At 40.1% G+C, this 25211-nt stretch overlaps 5 protein-coding genes and 1 non-coding gene across 6 annotated transcripts in view; 2 read left to right on the top strand and 4 right to left on the bottom strand.

Moving 5' to 3' along the window:
* LOC126558551 (annexin B9) overlaps nucleotides 1-92 on the top strand; it is a 214663-nt gene extending 214571 nt beyond the window's left edge. The window contains exon 5 of the mRNA XM_050214577.1: nucleotides 19-92. Within this exon, the coding sequence (XP_050070534.1) occupies nucleotides 19-72 (54 nt within the window). The 3' untranslated portion in view covers nucleotides 73-92. The remainder of the gene's footprint in view (nucleotides 1-18) is intronic.
* A 266-nt stretch (nucleotides 93-358) lies between these two features.
* Nucleotides 359-1874, bottom strand: LOC126567195 (DNA repair protein RAD51 homolog 3-like). The gene is made up of 6 exons (XM_050223426.1): nucleotides 1863-1874; nucleotides 1341-1540; nucleotides 1177-1283; nucleotides 924-1114; nucleotides 735-866; nucleotides 359-643 (listed from the first exon to the last, which is right to left on the bottom strand). Exons 1-6 carry the CDS (start codon nucleotides 1872-1874, stop codon nucleotides 359-361), a joined length of 927 nt encoding a protein of 308 aa, XP_050079383.1.
* Nucleotides 1875-2622: 748 nt separating this feature from the next.
* On the bottom strand, nucleotides 2623-4376 carry LOC126557712 (GPI mannosyltransferase 3). The gene is made up of 3 exons (XM_050213580.1): nucleotides 4218-4376; nucleotides 3292-4143; nucleotides 2623-3217 (listed from the first exon to the last, which is right to left on the bottom strand). The coding sequence occupies exons 1-3, from the start codon at nucleotides 4352-4354 to the stop codon at nucleotides 2623-2625; spliced, it is 1584 nt and encodes a 527-aa protein (XP_050069537.1). The 5' UTR covers nucleotides 4355-4376.
* Nucleotides 4377-5237: 861 nt separating this feature from the next.
* On the top strand, nucleotides 5238-7711 carry LOC126567194 (uncharacterized). The gene is made up of 3 exons (XM_050223425.1): nucleotides 5238-6368; nucleotides 6435-6528; nucleotides 6618-7711. The coding sequence occupies exons 1-3, from the start codon at nucleotides 5238-5240 to the stop codon at nucleotides 7709-7711; spliced, it is 2319 nt and encodes a 772-aa protein (XP_050079382.1).
* A 2262-nt stretch (nucleotides 7712-9973) lies between these two features.
* Nucleotides 9974-10045, bottom strand: LOC126560140 (small nucleolar RNA U18). The gene has a single exon (XR_007607059.1). It is a non-coding gene; the product is annotated as a small nucleolar RNA U18 (small nucleolar RNA).
* Nucleotides 10046-16944: 6899 nt separating this feature from the next.
* On the bottom strand, nucleotides 16945-24599 carry LOC126557432 (hrp65 protein-like). Its single transcript, XM_050213207.1, has 5 exons — nucleotides 24152-24599; nucleotides 23009-23870; nucleotides 22744-22934; nucleotides 22514-22654; nucleotides 16945-17175 (listed from the first exon to the last, which is right to left on the bottom strand). The coding sequence occupies exons 1-5, from the start codon at nucleotides 24581-24583 to the stop codon at nucleotides 16948-16950; spliced, it is 1854 nt and encodes a 617-aa protein (XP_050069164.1). The 5' UTR covers nucleotides 24584-24599; the 3' UTR covers nucleotides 16945-16947.
* Between the last annotated feature and the right edge of the window lie 612 nt (nucleotides 24600-25211).

The raw sequence follows: 25211 nt of genomic DNA, 5'->3' as shown, positions 1-25211 counted from the left end.
CTTTTGGCTCATTTTCAGGGCGATCTTAGCGGTGACTATCGCGATGTGCTCGTCACACTAGCTTCCTATTGAGTTTCGAGTTAAGCATCTCTCTGGGAACGATGCTAGTTAGCAGCACACAACGTCGTTGTTTTTGATGTTTAATTTAAGTTTTCACACGCTCACACACTCTCAATAAATGTTTCCCAACGAACGCGTCGAATGACATAGTTTTAGTACGCGGGATGAGAAATTATCGATCGAAGGATGTATTTAAATTAGGTTAAAAAGACGAATGATTCAAGTACGATACGTTTGCGACCGATCGTTTCCAACCGCTCGGCTTAGTTGGGTGACAACAACAACAACGTATGTACTTTTACCTCATGTCCCGCTTTTTGATACCTCGAATGCCGGCCGCTTCGATACGAAACGGAACAGCAATGCACGGTAGAAAATGGCCCTTTGATATGGAGGCCACGTATGAAGGTTGGTGATCGGATTGGGAATCGTAATCGGTTTCATCGCGACCGAGAAATATTCGTTGATTTATTTTGTGCGTATGACTTCCACCTAGGGCTGATACTATCTGTGGTTTCGTTACCATTGGTTCGATAGGCTTCGAATCCGAAATGCGCGTAGTTACATCGTTCGTAACAATAACCTGCGGCGGGTAAATGGAGAACAGAAAGAAAATAAGTCCAGTTTATGTACGAAAAAGGTAAATCATTAAATGATTTTTTGTTCACACTTACTACACAACCAAATCTGTGGGCGATTTTATGCAATGGTGTAAGTATTTCATGCAGACGTCTCACTCGCTTCATCGAGTGTGTGATTGTATTTCGTACGAGAAACGACAGCGAATCGATTATGATGAGTTTGATCTGTGCAGAAGAAAGTGAGTGAGAATTCGAACATACACCTCTACAGGACGTGCTTACCTTCTCACCATCGTAAAGTCGGTTCTGCAACACAGCTATTGCTTCCAGTATTTGTGTACAGTTCGTGACGTGAGCGTAGAGAATACCATCTAAGGCGGTCGCTTCCGAAAAACCAGCCAGAATTTCGTCTGGATTTTGCTTGTGCAGCAGAGCAATGTTTGTACAATGCTGGTGGAGCGCTTTTGCCATTTCTATAAAATATCATCGAACTTAGTTATAAGAAACTTAGCCTATTTGCTATTATTTTTGTTACCTTGCACTCGTTTCGGACAAAACCCATACTTCGTATCCAAGTATACGGCTCGCCCTTGTAAGCCACCAAGCTGCTGTGGTATTTGTACGTTTACCGAGAGCTGCAAGCTGGCATAGATAGTATATTTTAGTATACGTAGATAAATCAATAAAACTCTAGCTTACCACAATTGTGTTTTACCACTGCCAGGCGGACCGCACAGTTCGGTAATCATTCCTTCGGAAATGCCACTGCCAAGCGCAAGATCCAAATCTTTGCAGAACGTCACCAAACCGGTCCGATTTTCCTCTTCCTTCCACAGATCAAGGGCCGACGTTTTAAACGTTCTCTGGCAAAAGTTATGAGAAAACGAACGTATTAGTTCCTGACTTTATTATTGTGCAATTTTATATGTCGAATTCCTACCATGATGTATCAACAGCTGGCGAAGAGATCACAATTGCCTAAACCGTATGTCATCCACTTTAAACAATCCAACTACCTACGCACGTGGATCACATCACATTTTTACGCATTAGTTTGTTCTTTGCGTGTTAATATGCTGCAATATATTCTACATAACTGTAAAAAAATAAAACATTTATTTGCCGCACTCTGCAATCGAAGCGAAGATATGCGCGCGCTTTCAACGAATTGTTTGTAAACAAAAAAGGTCAAACTGACAGCAGCCTTCAAATCTGTAATACTCTGAAGCACATTGCAGACGGTTGCAATTTCGCTTGTTGCAAAACACGCGGGGCAAACATTTAATCAAGCCATTCTGCTTCAGATGTGCCCTAGCTTGGGGTGGATTCAAGCACACGAGATTCAACCATTCCAACACACGACTGTAAACTTACTTTCTATTCAAAAATGTTAAATCATCAGATTTTAGTTAGAAAATCGTTATTTATTTAAATTTGCACAACATTTCCCACAAAATATGTTATCGTTATCAGCGACAGCTACAAAAGGTGCTGCCGCCTAAATCGTAGGTAAAATAATGGTTCACTCGTAAAACCGTGACGGTGGCAGTGGTCAAACAGGTCCAAAACTCTCTATCCCTCTTCTCACAACCGGGGACGGGGCAAGAAGCAAATTCAGACCAAACAAACAAACAAAAATGGGTAGTAGCTACTACACTTAAACACTAAGTATTACACAAAAATTGCAATTGGATTTAAGGTAAAATTAAAGTACGATTTTGTACCTTGCCAGCTATATAGCCACCAGTATTAGAGGGTGATGCCAATTTCTCCTAGCACTTTAAATTACTACTTGTAGTAAAGATTTTCCCTATTGAATATGAACCCTATGGACAAAATCTGCCTTAATAGTTTGATTTTGTCAATAGTGAACGGATGACAAATTTAGCATAAGAATAAAATGATAAGGTCATTGAAAAAAATCGTTTCGTTCGTTCAATTTTGTGCGTACTACAGGTGGTAGTTGGTTCATTGGTCCATTTTACGGATTGTACTCAGGATCGTAGTCCTCTTCCAAGGATGGGGCACTAGTCGTCGCCTTGGTGGTGGTCCCACTATTGCTATTACCAGCTGCAGCATTCCGATCGAACCGTTCGTAAACCTTCACATTCCCTCCGACACGTCCCGCCGGATAGTCGGTGTGGAAGAAGGATTGTTTTTCTTTATAAATCGAAAGAAAATCTTTGATTTCCGGTTCCAGCACATCGAACGCTACCACATGCGTGGGTAAAGCGCTTATTGGATGGACGGGCAAATTTTTCCTTATCCAGCTCATCGGATTCGCGTAAAACTGATCCGCCTCGTCGAGATAGTTGGGCTGTTCGGTTAGATTCGGTTCGCAGTGCAGAAAACGCATCGTTACGTTTTGATGCACGTGACTGTAGAACGGTGTCGAATGGCAGGGCATTAGGAAGAAAATTTTGGCCGGATTGTTAAACTCATCTCGATAGTCTTTCGCGGTAGTAGCCAGATAAGGCATCACGTCCAGCGTGCCCCGCTGATGAACGAATCCTGTGTATCCTGCCATCAGCCCGTTAACCGACACAATCAGCAACGCGGCAAACCAAAGCATTTTGCTGAAAAAAAAGGGAAAGCATGTCTTAGTTTAGGCTTTTTTGCACGTTTTTCGTGGAACCTGGAAGCTGTTTACCTGGAAGCTTTCCGGCTCCAGCGGACAAGATAATCGGCCGTAATGTACAAACACATCGGCAACACTGGCAACAGGAAGCGGAATTCTTTGTGTGACAGTAACGAATACACCAGCACGGTGAAGCCTACCGAAACCAGCAAGATGGCCCTTTCCTTGTACACTTTCCGGTGGCGTACGGTGTCGTACGCAGCTAGCAAGAATGGCAACACAAAGATGCCAAGCACGGTCGGCAAACCGGCATACACATACCAGTACCATGGATGCTCCCCGTAGAAGCTTCCGACGCCCTTCAGCACATTATACTTCAAGAACTCGTAGCATGTAAAGACAACCGAGCCGTGGAAGTAGCTATCGACGCTCACGCACAACGCACCCGTCAGCATGCCGATCAGTAGGTAGCGCTTCAGCAGTAACTCCCAAGTCGGATGGGATGACTTTTTGATGTGATACAAGCACAACGGTACCCACGGGATGACGGAAGTCGGCCGGATAAAGAACGACAATGCTACCGGCCACAGGAAGCGCGTACATTCGGAAGCCCAAGGGAAGTGGCTGAGCGCAATCATGGTGAGGGAGGTTTCTAGCGTGTTGGCTAACGTGCGCGATCCTACGTAGAACCAGCACCAGGAGGTAACGAGCAAAAACGTGGACCATTTCGTTCGGTTGCACCACACGTGAAAGCGATAGTCGGCGTACGCGCTAAGGCTTGCTTGAAGAAGCTTTGGTGCAACGGTTAACAGTTCCACCGTGTCTAACCCGCATAGGGCGAGCAGTTTGTAAAGGCCGCCAAATACGGCCGGGTACACGTAACTTCTTACACCGGCTGCCCATTCCCAGGTCATGTGGCCATAGCTGAAAATAGAAAAAACAAACATGAATCATTTGCACCACTTCTTAACGCTGGCTGTGCGTCCCGGAACACCTACCCGAAGGCAAGACGATGGGCCACCTCGAGACTTTGCCAGTACTCATCGGGAACGAACCAGCTCGCGACAAGAAATACTGACGCAACGCGTACCGTAAAGAACATCCAAAACGTTTTATTCCACATTGCCGCAAACATGATGACAGTGATGTTGCTGTTGAGATGGTCCCTTTCTCCAATTAGGGGGACCGGACCACCTCAAAGGGAACTTTGATTGAACCACGCGCTTTACCTTTTCACCCCCCACACACATACACACACGATTCGAACAAATCAAACAATGCGCACGCACACGAATATCTGTATGCCTGTCGGTTACTTGCGTGTTTTTTTCTCTGTGTAGGTGAAGGGTTCACGGTCAAAATACCGGTTTACGATTGTTTGCTATTGCTTTACCGATTATTGTTTCCAAAGATACACGTGTTTGATCGGAAGGTGCAATATGAAAAGCGCCAGCCAGAGAGCACACATACACACACCCACACTTACAAACTTTCTTTCGGACGCAATAGAGCACTATCACCCCCTGCAATGTACGCGTATGGCGGACGCGCGACCCAAAAATAAACTTTATGCTCTTCTCCGCTGTGGTGCGTGACGTTTTGTTTTGCTTCTTCGCGTGCTGATGATGACGTAACCGTTGTACGCGAAGCAAACGAACACCGAAATGGCGGTTGGTGCAGTGGTGCCCCGTTATCAATATTTGTGGGTGCAATCAATCACGAACAATTTAAACTGTTGCTCCAATCGTATAGATTTTGTTGCCATTGATTTAGCTGTGCATAATGAAAATCGTTTGCCTTATAATTTCCGTTGCACTAAAACTTTTAGACCACGACATAGAAAACATCGCAACCGAACTGAACTGTAGGCTATAAACGCTGCTCCCTTTTTGCTTCGCTGGTGACGTTTTGCAACTGCCAACAGCGAAAAAAATAACAAAAATTCCATTACAATTGGCGCAGTTTCTTGCAGTGGCTGCTTATTTTTGGCAAACAAACTGTGTTGCTAGTGAGTAAAGATGGCTGCTACTAATCAGGCAGTAAACATAAGCGTGGACGATGGCATTCCGCTGGACTTTTTGGCCGAAATGCACGTCGCGATGGATTGTTTGCCGGTGGACGAAGAAGAAGCAAACCGGATCATAGCGGAAAAGTTACGTCGCGAGCAACAGAAACGGGTGCGTCGCTTTAACAATGCCTGGAACGTACAACCGATCGAGCATGAGGAAGCCGTGTCGCGGCCGCCGCCCTGCACTAGTGCTGCCAGCACACAAATACCGCTGGTGGAATCGGTACGTGATCCGCGCATTATCGCTCGAAATACACAAGCATTGCTTGAGAGTGCCATCATACAGCGTCAAACGTACCCATCGCTTGGGGCGATGCAACGCAACAAACCGTCACCGCTGGTCGACGCCGTAATTCAAGAGAGAGCAAAGGCGAAACGAATACATTCCTCGAACCAGGTGAATCTCGACGACAGTGAGGAGGCTGATGATAATGACGTAGTGTTGGAAGAGGAACAACAACACACCGTGGTACAACAACCACGCAGGGTAGAACGTTCCAGGGTGCCTCCTTTTCGCAGCGCAGCAGCAGCGGCTTTGCGTCCGCGTGAAACGGCACGGTCCCATCTACGTGGACATCGGTCCCGGCGCCACTCGCGCAGCCCATCCCGGAGCCCAACTCACCGACGTTACAAACGGCACAACCGTTCCAGGAGTCGCCACCGGAGCCGTTCCCGATCGAGGTCTAGTTCACCGTGCTCGGAGCATTCGCACGGGACGGTTGATTCGCGCGGTAGATCGTCATCCCGCAAAAACCCGGCGGTGGATCAAACGGCAATGCTGCAGATGATGGCCATGACGATGCAGCAGATGTTTAACCAAATAAATGGGAATCAGCTTCCCTTGCCGGTACCGGGTAATCATGTGCAGTACGCTGCTGGTGCCCCTGTTGCTGCAGGTATTCACGGAATGGCGGATGGAGCAGCTTCCCAATTAACACCCTCCGCGTTTCGGAACATGTTTGCCAACACCTCGACACAAGCGGGACGACCAGAAGAAGTGGTGGACGTTATTAGCGATATGTCCACAGATCCCCTCGAGAACGAAGAATCTAAGCAACCAAAGTACGATGTGTCGACGGAGGTAAGAAAATTTGTCCAAAATGCAAATATTAGCGGCTTAATCAAAACTCTTCATCCTTCCTCACAGCTATTCCTTGAGGGCAAACTCAGCTTCTCCGATTTCCTTTTCATAAAGCCTTCGACCACCCGAACCGATCGAATTGCGCCTGTTGATCCGAAAGGTACATATGCTTGTTTCTTGCACAAGCGGTAATGTTTTTCCTTCAATCGAATGAGTATTCTAAGTGTGCTACTATTATTTTCCCCTCAGTTCCGAAACGAATCAATGAAGCGATTACGGTTCTGGAGCAGCAAGGTGTGAAGAAGCAATCGGCCCGCTTCATGTACGTACCGCCAACGTTTTACGACAGCGATGACAAACAACAGCAGCAACAGGTACACAACCGTTCACCATTAATTTGGAACAATCAAAACGTGCTCTTCCAGTTCACTTCCAACGCGAAGGAAGTCAAACAGTGTCAACCGTTTAGCAACGTGAACGCTAAACTGAAAGATCTGATCGCAAAGCTGGGCCTTGACGAGGGTATTGTGTCGCATCAGTTCGAAAAGGTTATCCATGCCGCCGCTGCTAACAAGAACGCCGACACCAACAACTGTTCGACGGTCGGGTCCGATGTGCTATCCAGTCGCATACATGCCATAACGCCATTGCCACCAAAGCCCGGTAGTGGCAAGGTTCGCCATCTAATCGATCGCTCGGTACAGACGGATGGACATGCCTGCATGCAGTGCGTTGCACGCAGCAAAAAAACCTTCATTTCCTCGTTCACTCAAACAACTCCCCCTGTAAAGCGGTTGGACGCAGAGGTACAAACCAGCGGTCCACCACTATCCGCCCCAAACATAATCTCGCTCGACGGTTTGAACGCGCAACAAATTGAAACGGTCGAAGCGATCGTACGTTTTATCCGTGCCCGACAGTTGGGCGGTTCGATCGAAAGCGTTCAACATGCGTTGCGAAACGATCGTGTCGTTGGGACTGGCGGAATGACACCGGCCATTCAGCACAATGCTCAGCGCCTCATTGCACAGGTGAAGTCAGATTTGCAGCGTACCGATGGTTTGCCCGGGCACAGCAGTGGTGGTAGTCATGGTTACTACGGTAACAATTACAATTCCATGCCACAAGCGCCGAATCAACCGGTACAATGCTATGACACGACGCCGCGAGACACTCGATTCCGGCATCCCGGGAGTGGAATCACACGAACCGTCCGCACGACTACCACCACCATGGCGGAGCAAATTATTCCGGCTTGCTATCAAAGTCAACCGCAACTGTCCAAAAAGACGATGAAGAGGTTGAAACGCCAACAGCAGCAACAATATCAACAACATTGGTAAAGGAACACGTATTCATTGTCACTAGGGCACCATATTTTTTCTTTCGCATGCAGTGCGCGCGCTCCTTCCAAACGTTTTGTATTAACATTTCGCTCTATTACTTACCTAACGTAGTATGATGTTTCAGTGCGAAATAGTTATATCTTAGCTATTAAATTCGCTGGATTAATTGAATTATGTTTCATTTGAATATCTCGAAATAAAATTACACCTTTCTTTAACTAATATTGCGTTGGTCTGCTTTCTTATTTAACTGCGCATCTGGCTACTTGTAGCACAATCTACACACATTGATGCATGCTTGCTTACCACAGGTGTCTATTGAAGTGAACTGATTTTTCGACTCTTTGAAGATGACATCGACCAAGTTCACATCTCCAGAAAAGATAAACTGATATATTATAATAATAAGCCTTTCCAGTAATCTATTCTCACTGAAAACATTCATCGCTTTTCGAACGTCCAACTGTTGACCGTTGCTTTGGCGTAGTCATTCGTCTTCGAAGTACTACCGTGCCGTGCCGACATCCACAGACATTTGTTATTTGAAAAGAAATATCTGGTTCCGTTTTGTTTGATTTACTTTACGCTAAGCAATTAAAAAAAAAAATAATTACATGCCGTACATCTTCAATTTTGATATTTTATTCTAATCAAATTGATTATGGACCGCTCCATAGGTCCATCCTATCCTATGGATTATGTAGTCATTTCTAACAGACTATCTAGCTAGACAGACAATATAACTGCTTAAGAGGATGACGTGTCAGATGAGAGTGGCCTTTAGAAACCACACGTCAATCCCGTGGCTTTACTCTGTCGTTATCTTCATACCAGAAACGCCTCCATTAAATGGACTGGACAGATCTCTTGTATACTATACTCCTGTTGGTTTACCTCTTCTTTCCATCTGAATCCGTTCGGTACACTGTAACAAATAAAATAAAAGTTTGTTAGAGAATGTTAAACGCAACATACGATACACTTTTATTATTTCATGAAAAAAACATTGACGTGCCCAACTAAATAGACACCGTTATCAGAATGAATTCTTTTCTATCATTAATGATCAGTTGGGAAAAGAAGACATAAATTAAAAACTATCATCATTCAGAATGTTTTCTCAACTGCGAAAACTGCAGTTTTTTTTAGTGGCTTCATATTAAATCAAATCTTCACTACTTACCATAAATTCTATGTTGAAATGCCGTTGCCAATCCAAGGCTGCACCACCCAACCAGTACACTCAGGGAACAGGAGAACTTTCGCACTATCAGGGCTCACAGCAGCCAGCAGCAGAGCATAAAAAGGCACCAGTAAGATCTGTACAAATTAAAGAAATGCATATTTTTACGATTAATTTTTATCCAGCACACAATATGACCGGAAGGGCTGTGATTTAGACTTAATTTTCAATGAAAATATCAGCAACAAGTGTTGTCTATCACAGAGTCTTCAGTCGGGAAAAGAAGACAAAAATTTAATTATAATTTCATCACGAAGGAACACGCAATTAGTGTTGGGTCGTGAGCGGAAGCGCTAAAACAACAATCTATCTCAGCACTGAGCGAAAAGCGCATTAAGCAGTTGGCGAACAGCGCTCAGAAAAGCGTATGCGCACTATTAGTTGCGCTGAACATTCAATGTACTCTGCTGAGCGTATTCCGCTCGTCGCTAAGCGCTTTGCTCTCATCGCTCAGTGTACTCTTCTGAGCGCAATTCACACAATGGGCTCGGCTCAGTCAAAAGAGCTGCTTGACCCAACACTAGTTGCGAACGTTGGATAGAGTTGGTATCAAAAACTATACATTCCAGACACAATTTCTTCCAATGATCATTACCTTAATTCTTCTCTTTTAGAGCTCCATTCAGTATCGTTCAACCATTTTACAGTGAGAGCTGGAATCGAACATAAAAAAAAAACATACAGAAAGTTTTAGTAAACATTAAACACGATAAAAATAAAATCATGTTCGCGTGAGCGACATTTTATCAGATATAATGGAAAATAGATATAATCAAATTATTTCATAAACACGGACCAAATTAATAATCATCATAAAAGGTTGTACACGATACGGAAGCAATGCAATTCAAGATTATTTCTTACCTCCAACTGGAACTGTTTTCGATCGATGTGCGTTACTCGCTTGTTCAGGCATTAGTGCCATTGCATCTGTAAAAAAAAACGTGACAAAAGCGATGCGTTAATTATGGGTAAAAATTTCATAACTGTTTGCAGTTCATTTTCAGAAATAATTAACAATTCAGATAAATGGAAATGAATAAAATCATTCGATTTCATAAACACGGACCAATAATTTTCATCAGTAAGAGACGGTTAGAATATGAGCGAACCACCGAACCATCATAAAAACGGGAGATTCAACTTAGTGCCGTATGTTGTCGGCACAAATTAAACCACTACAGGACCAATGTGCATCCGGAAGTTCTTCTCATGTCTATCAAATGGTAACAATTATTTATCACAGTATGAAGGCACATTTTAATGACCGAGATAATAACATAAAAGAAAAGGTCTTACCTTTGGAACATCATCCATTAGAACTTCGGTAATTTTGTTCATTCGATTCAGGATACAATCTGTAAAAAAATAAAATAACATTTTAAGTACAGTTGCGACACATTACTACAATTCAATTCTGACTCGATTTTTGCCAAGTGTGTCAGAACAAATTAAATCTTTATAGATTCATTTGCAGCCGGAGGATTTTCTCATTTCTATCAAACGGTAATAATTTTTCATCATAATGCGGCGGCACAATTTAACGACATAGATAAAATATGTAAAAATGTCTTACCTTTGGAACTGTTCAAGCGATTCCATCATCCATTATGATCTCCGGAATTTTTGTTCATTCGATTCAGGATACAATCTGTAAAGAGAATAACATGTTAAGTACAGTTGCGACACATAACTACAATTGATTTCTAACTATGTTTTTGCCAAATGTGTCAGAACAAATTAAATCTTGTTAGATTCATTTGCAGCCGGAAATATTTCTCATTTCTATCAAACGGTAATAATTTTTCATCATAATGCGGCGGCATTTAAAAAAATGGAGATAACATATGGGAAAACATATTACCTTTGGAACTGGTTCAAGCGATTCCCTCATCCATTAGGATCACGAGGATTTTATTCATTCGATTTAGGATACAATCTGCAAAGAAGAAAATAACATGTTAAATACAGTTGCGACACATAAATACAATTCAATTCAAACTATATTTTTGCCCAATGCGTCAGAACAAATTAAATCGTTTTAGATTCATTTGCAGCCGGAAGTATTTCTCATTTCTATCAAACGGTAATAATTTTTCATCAAAATGCGGGGCAGCTCTGTTTTTCTTCTATATTAATTGTACTTTTGAGAATATCTTACCTTCCGTACGGTTTTGAAACGAAAGCTGTTGAACCGTTGTTTCCGCTCTTAGCCTCTCATTGCGTTCTATTCAAAATGCTATCCACATGTTCATCTGCAAACATCCGTTCGAAGTTCGAAGAAGTATTAGTTACACTATTCATTAGTACAGTCATTATATTTTGTTGTGCGATATGTTTATTGTTATTGTATCAGATAAAATGGTTTGTATAAAATCATACAATTTCATAAACACGGACCAAATTATATCATCAATAATTCAATACACTGAACAGTACAGAATACGGTGGAGAGCCGTCTTTCTCAGGCATTAAAAAAAATGCAATTGCAAAATAAAGATTAAACAAAATATTTCTACAAATATAGCAGAAGAAACTAAGCAATGATCGTTCAATCGGCCGATTAAATGAACAAGGGTAGCACGTAAAATACAAAACATTCTTACCTAGGAGATTTATTGTTCGCCTGTGCGCCTTGTTTTTTGTCCCATTGTTTTCTTTGATTTTTCACACCTTTTGTCTGTTGTCGGTTATTCAATGGCTGCAAATTAGCAAATAAGTTAATAATCGATAATCGAGCCACTAGTACAAAACAATATTTACCTTTGCAGCAACATTATTCGGAGCCTGAGTACCAATTATTTTAAACAGTTCCGCCAGGTATTCATCTTCAAAGTGTCCATTGCGCTGTACCGTCATCGTCGGTGAGATGAGGGATGTATAGAAGAATGGAAGTAAAAACAGACTAATGTTAGAAAGAAAAAAACTGCTTGATAATTTTGTACAACTATACAAGGGTCGTGGCTTCCTTTATCCCCATTTCCTTACTGTAGCTCCAGTAATGTTTGAAAGAGCTACAACACAACTGAAAAAAAAAACGGTTCATTGAAGTGTAAAAGCAAACTTCATTCAAGTAGAACTTGTTTACACTTATTGCAGGGAAGACAGTACTAACTGCAATTTACTATTGCTCTCACTTAACACGATACCTAAATACTTTTCCTACATTTTTTTTCATATAGATATTTTTGTAAAGATTTGTTTTCTTTTTGTTTTGTAAGATAGAACCTCTAAGAAAGGGCTCTTAGTTATGCTCTTTGCAGATGACAAAAGATAAGACTTGTTCTAATATATCCTAAAACAATTGTGTGGAGTGGAACATACAAATCATTGATTTTTTGTCACTCCACCTTTTTGATCGACATGATGTGAAAAATCAGGTTTTGTGGTGATTATGAAAGGAACTAGAGTGAATAAGCCTCTGAATATGTGTCCTGACACCATGTATAACTTGGTGAGCGAGCGAGGGTATATCGCTTACAAAGGAAGAATAAGAAGCCTAATAAGAGACCCAACTGTAACGCAACAGTGAGTTATTCATACATAAAAGTTACTATTTTCAATTACTGGTGGTGTCAAAGACATTACGAATAAGAATAATAGCAGAGAATAATAATGTATGCTGCATTTTCGTGTATATACCACCTTCCCCTTTTGTCCATCCATTCACAGTATTTTTGTTAGAAAAGATTATAAATGAAAACCACAAAATAATGCTGATTCAACATTCTGCGTATTTTCCCCGCTAAATATCTGTTATTTTCGCTATTCTTTTTATTTTGCTGTTTGCAAAAACGATTCTGTCGATCGTTTTTACAGTTCTCATTCCCAACTAGAATTGTTGATAAGTTCTAACAAATGTAAAATAAATAATTTCTAACGAATTATAGACAGATCGCATTTTCACACCGATGAGTTGCACGAGCGAAAATATGATAATCGATCAATTCCAAGAGCCCAACATGCATGTCAATTGCTTAATGACCGAGCTCACACTTTCATAATTATTAAAGCGATGATCTACCTTGGACTTTCAACTCACTATAGTGGGATAGTGATTTTGATGAATGATACCCACCATCACTCCTCAGAATTCGCGTGTTTCGCTCCATTTAATGGAATTTTGAATCTCTCAATGGATTTTTTAATATGAACAGTGGAATATAATGCATATTGCTTCTTGTATAATTTTGCAATCATGTAGTGTCAATCTTTCGTGCAGTTTGGGAAGATCCTTAACTCGATTGTGCAACTTTGTGGAGGCACGCTCATCCCTTCCGAACCTTCCCGCCATAAGGAGAACTTTGAGTATCCAACTGCGTGGTATCAAGTCTAGTAAGCCATTAGGTAGCCTGCATGACCTAACAGGTCGTTAAGCCAGGAAGAATATTGCAATGTTCCACACAACGGGGTTACAATATTCAACTATAGATTTGAAACATTCCTCAGAGTGAATTTTCTACTCCATAAAATGGATCAAACTAGTGATTAAAATGAATAAAATTTTATTCTTAGTTCATTTTTGCGGTTCAACACCGTATTGTTAAAAAAAATTATTGAAATGTAACTTTTAAAAAAGATGAGCTGTGCAAAAAAACTTATAGAACAATAAAATAGAATTTCGATTCACAAAATGTAACTATTTAATTACAGGCTTAACTTCGAATCTTCGATGTGGAAGTTTGCTATCATATAACGGAAATGTGCATTCAACGAGGGTAATTTGGCAATCAGTTACAGCTTTTATAAAAATTCCAACTTATTTCGTAACCTTTTTCAATCTGACAGATCAACAGGATCTTGAAATACCTTGATCACGTTACAAATATTCTAGTTACTGGTATCAGAATGCCATTATATGATAAAAAAGTTCCACAACCGGCTGGCAATATTCACGTAATATCTCATTTGGAACATTTTTCTAATTTACGTAAAAAAACGTTCAAAAATGTTCTCCGTATACGTTTACAAAGGCTCAACCTTTGTAAACGCCATAATCAATCCGTATTATGTGTGCAAGAAGAAGCATTTAAATTGAAATAAATAAATGCTAGAATAATGTCACTTATTGCAAGTTAGCCCATTGCAAATTTTCGTTTTGATTTGTCGTGAAAATTTCCCCAATAAATATCGGTCCCCAACCTTCCTCCGTTGCGATAGGCGTTGTTTTTGGTCACAAAAATTATGAAAGAAAAATTAATTGTTCGTTGTTTAGCTTAAAAGTAACATATGATACATTTGAAATTAGTGCATAAACTATGTAATTTTAATATTACCTATTTGAATGTGTGTGTTCACGCACACCCACTGGCGGCAAGACGAAAGAAGTAGATACAGAGAGATAATGGCATCGACTCAACAGTCGCGCCACACGCTGTTTCCGATATTTGATGCATCTCGCTCGCTCCCCCTAAGCGCGACGAAACTTTGAAGATATGCAATCGTGGCTGGCATGAATCACGTACGTACTCAGCAAAGAAGCTCTGTTACTTTATCCAGTATATTTATAATACACGTAAAATTTTGAAGGAATGCTCCTTTGGCAATTTAAACAATCAGGCGATTGATAGCGGTCAGGTTGAGCATAGTGAAGCATATGGGAGGTACGACATAAATCATATCTCTGTCTCTCTTCCTAGATCCTGTAGCTCCATTATCCAATCTTGACGCAGGGGACACGGTGTGTTCTTATTGGCCGAACATAAGCGAACTGACTTCCCAGTCGAACAATGACAGTAACAATTGTTAGTGTTGAAATACAGCGAACAACCTTTCCCGATCAATCAACATATCAATAACTTCGTTCTTCGATTTAGTGAGGACTATTTAAGTGATTTTCAAAACCATTTATGCTTTAAGGAGAACGATTTTAACACCAAACATAACAAACGTAAAGACTTGATATCACATTCACGGTGTTACATATGCTTTTATATGAATATTTATATGCATCACCGTAACGGTACGAATATTTAGCATTATGTTAAGTCGCATGGCAAAAGAAATCATAAAATGTAAAAGCAAGGTTGTGCATCATATGAACTAAAACGATTCCAGAAAAAGAATACGTGTTTGGAATATTATTATAATAGAGAAGGAGAGATATCACAATTTAAAAGTAAAGGTAAACTACAAGATGTACAAAAATAAAAAATAAACACAGTTTTCAAACAAATGCGCAATTCTACTGTTAGAGAAGAATATGAAAATAATAGATAAATAAGAACGAGAACATAAAAAAGGAAAAACTACTCAACATTTTAAATAAATCTTAATTTTGTCGATATCAATAGTGACATAATATAACACATGTTAAACGCTATTGTAGGATGATTTTTATATTATTCTATCGAGATGGTTGTGTTTTGCATTACATATGTTTTTCTTTTAAATAAATCTGTTGTTTACATGCATATTATAGACCGCAGCTTTTGCAATAAATTTCACTACGAAATATCAATCGTTAAATCTTCATCACAACACACCAGCAGTGACGAACATAAATTATACTATTATTTTGTTGGGACACATTACACCTTGGTCGGTGGCAAAGATACAGCGAGAAAAGGAAACAGATTAAAGAAAATGTAAAATTATCATTTTTTGTTTGCTTTGTTTTCAAGACAAATCAAAGAGAAGAACAAAATTTAATTGTGTGTTTGTGTGTGTGTCAATGGCTAAGCTTCGCATGAGCACGAGCGTTAAAAAATTATTTAAAAATATTTTTGTGTAAAACTTTAATGTTGTTCTTAATAAAGTGTTCTTTTTATCAACACTTCCACCTTTCACACACAACGCAGCAGCATCATATCATGTGCATGATCAGGAGTTAGTTGCACAAATGTATTTGTTCATCTCTTAGCGAAAAAATAGCGCACAGTGTTTTTGATGACCACATCCGTTCTGCTCAAAGGTGGAAAGGCATCTTTCCAAACACACACATACGCTTCAAATTGTATGGGGTTTTTAAAGGATTATATGATTTACACCACCATAGGCATACGCTCGGTGGATGTATGCCTATTGCATTTTGATTCCAACAATTTTACACATTTATCTGGTGATAGAGAGTTTCACACGAACTGACATCTCAAATCCATTCTCAAAAAATATTGTTGAATTATTTTGTAATTGTTATAAATGTATATTGGGATTAAGGTGTGTTTATGTTTGCTTCTTTTTCTGTGATCGATAAAGTGACTGAGCTATATCGACAATTAAATTACGTTATGTCTAAATTTGTGTTTTTAAAATGTTCATACATACATACGGTGATTTTCCTTCGAGACAGACACGTGAAGGTCGAACCACGGCATCGCAGATAATTATCCTTACATGACTAATTTGTTTGTCGCAGGCATCAAACTGCCCAGCACAATCTTTTTTTCTTCTTGTTTTTCATTAATCTTCCCGCCCTAAAAGACCCATAAAATATAATATATTGCGGTTGATGTCAAGGAATATAAATGAAAAATTCGTTTGTAATCATCCCAAAGAGATCTTCCGTTTGGTGTTAGCGATGGTAAAAGAAATTAGTGACGCCAATTGATTGCTAATCATAATTTTTGATAATCATAATAATGATTTTTAAAACGCGATTGAAGCCCTCATAAAAAGAATAAGACAAAAATAATACAGCATCATTCACTACGACACAAAAATACAATCGTAAGAATTTTAAAATTCTTGTTACTGACGTTAAGGGTTGAGACGAAGATGTTGCATAGTCAATGGTATTCATTATACAGAAATTTGTCAAATATGTTTCTCTGTCTTTGCTTTGCAGTGTAGTGTTGCAGGCAGCTTGAAATTTAGAGAGGATGGACGATTATTGCATACGAAAACACGATTCGTAAACATCATCATTCGGGCAGACAAATTCGATGAGGTTGCCGTGTGCCATGAAAAAGCTAATTCAGATATCATGTGTCACACACACACACCACGTCCTTCTGCTCGACCATACAGCAATAATGAATCTTCTGTCTCTTTAGAAGCGTCTACGCTTATTTTGGAAATCATTATCGTTATTGCTCAATCGACGATCAGGTGTATTGTTCATCCAATTGTTACGATTGCCTCCGAAATTGTTGCCACGCTGTTGCTGATGCATTTGCTGTTGCTGCTGTTGCTGTTGCTGCTGCTGCTGTGGTTGCGGTCCATCGTCGAACCGAGTCGGCCGGTTTTGGCCGTGATCATAATCACGAACGGTTGGTTCCTATATTGGCAGGATCATAATAATTTATTTATTGGAACAAAATTAGGAGCATATTAAATGGGATAGAGTGAACTTAGTTCAATTATAAACTAACTTTGCGGGACCGGACAAGGGCAAGACAAACGAATAAACGTTGAACCGCATTCAACCGTTCACTCTTGCGCATTATATCAATAAAAGGAGGAAAAATTAAAATGTAATACAAAAGACAGCGGAAAACATTACTATATAGAGACGGCACAGACAATGGTATGGTTTATGTGCTTGTTTTAGCGCAAATGTAGATACACACACGTGTCCGTGTCCGTGTGTGTGTGTAGAACCATATAAGGAAGAACGGAACGAAAATATTGGCTAATCTAAATGCGTGTTTTACGGACATGCTGAAGGGCGACATGTTTCACAGTACCATTAGAATAATATATTCGGTGAAGATTTATCCATGGTTTTAATTATGTAATTGATGTTCATGAAGCTTATTGTTCAGAAAATAACAGTGGATATTTTTTTTTTTTGGAAAGATCACATAACACGTTATTTGGTTTCTATCATTGCAGTAAAATGGTGATTATATCCCATAGTTACCCAATTTTTAACATTGCACTAGGAAAGGTTAAGCGAAAGGCTCATTTCAGAGCCTTTCGCCAGAGAAATTTATTCATACGTTGGAATTTGATAATAATATTATATCATGTTCGTTCATTTATAGACTTCAAACAAAAGCTGTTAACAGAGAAATATCACGTGTGCGCGCCAACATTTGTTAATTCAAATGAATTTCTCGAAAACATATTTAGATTAAAACCTCGGAAACAATTTATCCGTGTACACATTTTATCATAAATATCATCGTTGTAATTTATCCGTCATGAATAAAGAGGCATGGTAATGTAATGTGGTCGTATTTCTTGTATGCAGTCTTATGCGCGATACCAGCGCCGTGGTATGGACCAACATACAAATAACCAACAGTCATATTACCACCTGTAATTTGTGTAGAAAAAGAGACTCATTGAATCAAGTAATCGTTTAACAGGACACAAAATGATGTGATTAAAATCAACTCATACATATCATATACCGTCGAGGCAATTATTTTCTTTTCTTTCACATTTGCATGCGAAAACAGCGATTAGCCAGGGTGATTATCCGAGAGAAAGAGAGAGAGTGGTAAATACAATGTAACTAATTCATCATTCGATAAACAGAATTAAGCATAAATATAGTTTGCATCAGTTCGTAAAACGCATGTCGAACAATTATGCCAATATTTTCATCCTGGAAGGTACACTAAGAAACTGTGCTGCGAAAATGTAGCGGAGGAAGATGTTTCTTCGATGGCAAGGCAAAGCGATTACAACGATAGGATTTCAAAATATAATTATGTTTGCAACGATGAGTATCGGTAACGGTGGAAGCATTGATGGTGACATAGTGGCAGATTTGCTGGTATTGATTTATCATCAATAATTTCTTTACTTTTATTAAATTGCACATTAGAAGCAATACGGCCAGGCCGTCCCATATGAATGAAACAAAAATGCATATTGCACAATATTTCTTATAGTCAGAATATTATCATTTCTTTACTGTATTCAGTAAAGTTCTACCGATAAATCGTGTTTATACTTGTAAACTATTTTACTGAGGAGAATTATTTATTTACAATTGAATATGACGGTTCAGTGCCGTATTTTCAACTGAGGAGAATTAACGTTACACATTACGTGTTATAAAGAGGGCGAAAGCGAAGCGATTCGAAATGACCTTTTGTTTTTGACTCAAGTAGTTATAACAATTTATCTTGTTTGAATTTCAACGATAGCTGTATCAATACAGACGTAACCGGAACACTATAGCTCAGCTCCGCACTATAGCTTGAATCCGTACCCGTAATCCGTAAGGAGGGTTGGAGCCTTCTAAATGACCTCTAAATAGAAGAAGAGTGTTGGAGTCTTCTAAATAGACAATTTAGTTAGCTATCTACTATAGGTAGGAGGACTACATAGAGGATTACACCGAGGACTTCTGCAACAGACCAGAATGTCCTCCTTCCCTCTATTGCAATGTGGTGTATGGCGGTAAATGCAAATGACCCACTACTGCGGGCTTTTCGTTCCTTTAATTCCTCTAGAGGTTTTTTTTTTGTTTTACTATTCTCTCCCTCTCTCTCCTCTGCTTCATTTCAAAATTTGCCCAGGTTCAAACAAAATCACTAAGTAGGTTTTATACACTTACATTTCACTGTCCATGACAATGTTAAAATGTGCGCTCCTACTTAATTTCCATTAGTTCATCCCATTCACTGTAACTATTAGCTTACAACGAAAGCATCGCACAAAGCAGCAAAGTAGTGTGCACATAGAACAAAACTTGTTCTATTTGAGTTTAGTAAAACTAGGTGAAAACATATTTTTTCGGAACTTGCGGTGGTCCTCTCTAAGGAAGAAATATCCTTACTCCACGAGATAGTTGTATAGATGAAAGAATAGACTGACAATTTCTGCACGACGGACACTGTGGCGCTTTTCATTTTTTGTTGAAGTAGGTTTTAACAACCCACTAGGTTCGTTTCGTTCCTATCGGAAAAGAAACTACATCCGTTCCGTTACGGGAAGCCACTGTAGCGTACTGTAGAAATGTAAAAAGTAACAAATATATCGCAAGATTCTTTGTAATTTGGATTTTTTTTGTGATTAAAAATGTATTTGTCCACATTTCAAATAGTTATTCAAACACCGGCAAAAGTATCTAAATATGCTGCATCAGCAGAATCGACCGAAAAAAAAATCATACACACTTCTTCTAGCCAATAACCCCCAAATATAATTCCATGAATCGAAATGTATCAACAGTTTAACAGCACATGTAGAGAGCAAGATTTGTCACTCGATTGCAAATGTTTATAACAGATAAGTAACCATTTAGGCTATATGTGAAATGTTCGAATCATTGTATCGTATAAGCGCAATAAATACATAAACGATCGAAAGCGTCAATGAAGCATGTAAAAAGCGCAACGTAGTTTTCCAACTCACTATGAAACAAGACGCAAAAAAGTTTCGAGAGATAATTATTCATAAAACTAATTCATTTAGCTGAGTACTACTGTAGCCCAGATTCAGTAAATCAATTCTGATTAAGGCTAAAATGAACATAAACAGAATGAATTGAATGTTCATAATGTCCTCACATGGATTATACTCGCGATGGGCTTCGACTAATAACTTCCTTCCCACTAAATCCATTAAAGACCTCCACTCCAGTATTCCAGAAGATTATTGTGGCATTCCTTCAATTTTATAATTTTGCATAAGACGACCTTCGTCATTCGCAAAGAATCCCTCCCCTCTTACCTTATTTGTCTAATCCGACACTAGCGATGATAACGTTTCTTAAACTGTGCTGTCCGTCCATTCGTTATGCACCGCGGATTCACGGTTAGTGTACGATGTGCGTCGTTTGAGAGTTCAAAGGAAACAGAGAGGCACAATCAGCCTCTTTTCAATACTTTTAATTAAAAACTTTTCATATTCCAATGCTAAATATATAGCCGGATAGCTTGTTAGATATAGCAATACGCCATCGTTCAAGAATTACAAAAAAGCCAGTTAGAATTTCATACAAACAATTCTTCTTTGGCTCTCCCTAGAGGTCTAGAGATCCCCACAAAAAAAAAAACTTACTGAATACCGCTGTCAAAAGTAATTCAGATTCGTTTGTAAAGTAATTAGGATTCGTTCGATCAAAAGATGATTTAATCGTAATAGCTATTTACAACATAAATTATTATGCTGATGCAGATGAAACCATTTGTTATTTGGATTTCAGAAGCCACGAATTGTACTACACAGGAGCGCTTGATTATTGTGATAAATTTAACTAATGAAAAAACATCAGAGCGATTATAAAAAAGACCAGATGTAATTCGTGACAATAGATTGCAGTGCAGCTATTACGCACTATTACGATTGAATAGTAATCGAAACTACTTTGGACGTTGTGCGTTGCTAAGCCTTGTGTCGCTTAACCAGCAGAATCACAACGCCCAGAGGCTTGCTGTTTGGTGCGGGACTCCTTCCAAGACAAACGGAACGACTCTCCAGGGCTACTCTATATAATCTTCGCCTATACGTCCCGAAGCTATCGTTCGGAGCAAGATCGATGCTCGACGTAGAGGATCTTTATCTCTTTTTTTTGCATTATGTGTCGTCAGATCAGCGCTGTTTGTGATCGTCACCAACCGCGCGACATGCGTTTTTTTGGGCCGCGTTTTGAAACAGTATTCGCACGCGCGCGTGCGAACTCCTTTATGTTAATTTATGTCAATCCGCGTTTTCATGGATTATGCACATGTTTTGATGTCTCACTTCAAGAGGACCTCACGAGGTTTTTTTAATAAAATAAAATAGATAATAAATAATGTATTCTGCGTATGGTGCCCATATACATGAATTATGTAGAAAAAAAATAATGTTTTTGTTAGAATTAATGCAGTTTAACATTGTTTGCGCACTGTAAATTTCTGCTCCATTGCTTGCAGGCATCTAGCTTCTGGTCGTGATAAAGAATAACCGATAAGAAACATTTCCACAGTCGGATGTATAAGGATTACGATTTTTTACTCCGACCATAACTATTTAATTTAAAAGTACGGTCTAAACTGACGATGGTCTGTAGACTTGTTGACATTGTTGACAGAAAAAAGAAACCCCATATAGAAATAATCGTTTGCCATTCATACAATCACTTTTCTGCATTGATTTGCCTCGAATAAATAGCCACCATCACCACCAACCGATAGTCGTTGCAAACATAAGAAAATACATTCCTTTTTCGAAACCATTGACCACGGAGCACAGCGTCAGATATGGACAATTTGACCTGCCTTCTTTACAACGACATCCATATACTGACGGATTCAAAAAAATTCTTTAATTAACAGTTAAAAATTCAATTGAATTTTCAATCAATAAAAATGTACTTTGCAAAGCTCGTTCAGTTAAAGCGCAATCTACATTTCTGGAAAGAAGATGAGTATTGAATTTCGTTATTAAAATTTTAAACCTTGTCAATGCTAAATGACGATACCAAGAATAAAAATTTTCTTGTAAATGGGGAAAAGCAGTGAGTGTGCTTTTCTCCTGACTTCTGATTGCGCTTTATCTGAGCCTAACTTTACGATCATTTGCTTCCGAAGCGAACTCAGTCAAATCATCATGGGAACATCAGCTGCCGATACTAATTGCATCAGAGTTGGTTGAAATATTGCAAATTTGCGATAAAGTAAAACAACGAAACTATTCACTATGATACTAACGCAAATAGAAGGACTTACCATATTGCCGAAGTTACCACCATTGCCGCCACCTTGATTCATCATATCGAAGTTGCGGCGGTTATCGATGCCACCACCAGCATCGCCTCCGCTTCCCATGCCCATGTCGTTCATTTGCTGCTGTTCCATCATTTGACGGTTCTAAGAGGTAGAAGAGCATAATATTAGCCCACACATCGATCAGATGGAATGGATTTTCTTAATGCTACAAATCGAACGAATTCACATACCTGCATGAACATGGTGTTTTCTTTCTGTCTGCGGTGTAGTTCTTCATCGGACCGTTTGATACGATTGGTCATTTCTTCGATCTCTGTCTTCATCTGAATGTCATTACGCTGGCGCGCTTCCTGTGCCTGGCGTTCCTTCATTTCCCATTCGGCCTTTTGACGATCACGATCCATTTCACGTTGCCGCAATTCTGCAGGTAGAGAAGGTAACGTGTCATCAACCCCTAAGACACGACTTGAAGGATGAGAGAAATGCAATACTTACGCTCACGCAGCTGTTCAGTTTCCTGCTCAAATCGGGCGTATTCCATCTGTGCTTCAAGTTTTTCTTCTTCCATAATCATCTCACGCTTCAGTGATTCGGCTTTCTGCTTAAACAACTCGTGCATATGCTTCCAGCGCTGTCCATACTCGAACTCGAACGATCCCTGCTCGGCAAAACGGGGTCCCTGTTGGCGTGCCTTCATAAAATCGCCCTGTTTCTTGTTGAGCGATTTTTCCGGCAGACCGTCATTATCGTCCTGGTACGTGTAGGGTTCCACGATAACTGGCCGCAGTGACGATGTGAGGAAGTAGCATTTCTCCGTGCAGAACCGAATAGCCGCCAACGCACCCGGTTTGTTCTTGAACTCAACAATTCCCTCACCGGTCGGCTTGCCACGCTCGTCAACCTGTACAACTGCTCGCTCGAGCGGTCCAAACACCTCGAACGCTTTGTACAGCAGCTCATTCGTTACGTACGGTGTCAAATTCTTCACCCGAATGGCAGTTGCATTCGGAGCGAATCGCACGCGCAGCACACGATTCTTGCGCGTGGTGCCGTCTAGATTCCGCTTTGCCGCTTCAGCATTAGAGAGAAAATCTAACCGTACGAAGGCATAATTTTTCTCCTTATTCATGAACACCTCGTTAATTTCACCGAACGGCTTGAACATCTCCACCAGCTCTTCCTCCGTCACATCGGTTGTCAAATTGCCTACGTACAAGCGGTTGCGGCCAGAAAATTTAGTATCATGCGCCTCGATCGGCGGGATATCCAGCAGTGGACCAGCGAGCATACGAAGCTTTTCGTTGATGAAATAAGCATCACCACCACCGCGACGACGGTCGCCGAAATTGTTGTCCATCTAAGCAAAAAGGCGAAGAAAAAAATACATATGTATTTTAACAGCTCCCACAGAATATTAATAAGTGTTGATTGAATAATTAATAATTGCAAAGATAACTGGCAGATTTATACGAAAAAAATTATCACAAAACAAAAAACGGCAGTAGCATCAAGTGTGCCAAACATGTTATTTTAAGGTTTCCGGTTCACAGAACGGCCATTTTGCTACGCATTAAACGCGTGCTTACCCTTGGCAGTCGCCATCTTGAAAAATGAAGCGATAGCGCATTTGTTACTCACATCATTTCCACTCCGATTGTGTCCACCACGATTCATCCCTCCACGGTTCTGGTGCTGGTTTGGGCTGAAATCTTCTCCACCCATTTGCTGAGGATTTCCTCCATTATTGCCGGGGCGATTGCTTCCCGGGCCACTATTGTTGCCGCTTCCACCGCCGCCGCCACCGCCACCACCACCACCACCACCAATTCCACCTGGTCCACGATTACGCATCGGCATACTCTGTCGATTTTTACTATTGTTGCGATTGTTCCGATTCATGTTCTTGTTCCCTGGACCGCCCGGTCCATGCTGCTCGGGACCACCGGACTGGTTGTTACCATGCATCGGGCCTGGAGTACCACCACCACCACCACCACCGCCATGTTGTGGCTGCTGGGCACGCTGTGGCAATGGAGAACCATTTAATTCCTGCTTCACTATAGCATCCATTTTCACACTATTTCTATGACGTTATTCACTTCGCACTGAGTCCCGAATTCAAGGTTATGTAACGGTAATCTATGCGTGGAGTGTATTTATACGCACTTAGAACTTTTCACCAACTGGCCAACTATGCACGACGGGCCCAGCACCAATTTGCTTCCGTTCGTCACGAGCAGCAAAGAAAAGTGGATGAAAAGAGCAGTTTCCGTTCAACAAGAGCTGTCAAAGAAGCCAACAGTGGGACAGCACTCATGGAAAAAGCGCACAATGGTCGCGCAGCGGCATTCCTACCCCTTTTCGAAAGTTTTGGAATTTCATTATTTCACACAAATTAAGAATTTGGTACTTTATTAACAAAAAATGTAAAACTGTGAACAAGTCATGTAGCAAAATAAATATTATCTCCTATTTTTGGGTTGCGATAGCTATGTTGTGCTAAAAACTTTTGCACTGCATGAATGTTCTAAAAACAATCATCTTTGTTGTTTTTGCCGTATTTTCAAAAATACATCAATTCCTATTGGTATGTTACTATGTTATATTTTGCAATTGATGAATTTGTTTAAAATTTCCTCCATTGGTTGTCATCCCGATGGTCGAATTGTGGTTACGGTGCGTATCCTTGCCAACCACC

Source organism: Anopheles maculipalpis, chromosome 2RL, assembly GCF_943734695.1.
Source record: "Anopheles maculipalpis chromosome 2RL, idAnoMacuDA_375_x, whole genome shotgun sequence".
Lineage (NCBI taxonomy): Eukaryota > Metazoa > Arthropoda > Insecta > Diptera > Culicidae > Anopheles > Anopheles maculipalpis.
The sequence above is the reverse complement of the archived record's forward strand: the minus strand, read 5'-3'. Positions and strand labels throughout refer to the sequence as shown.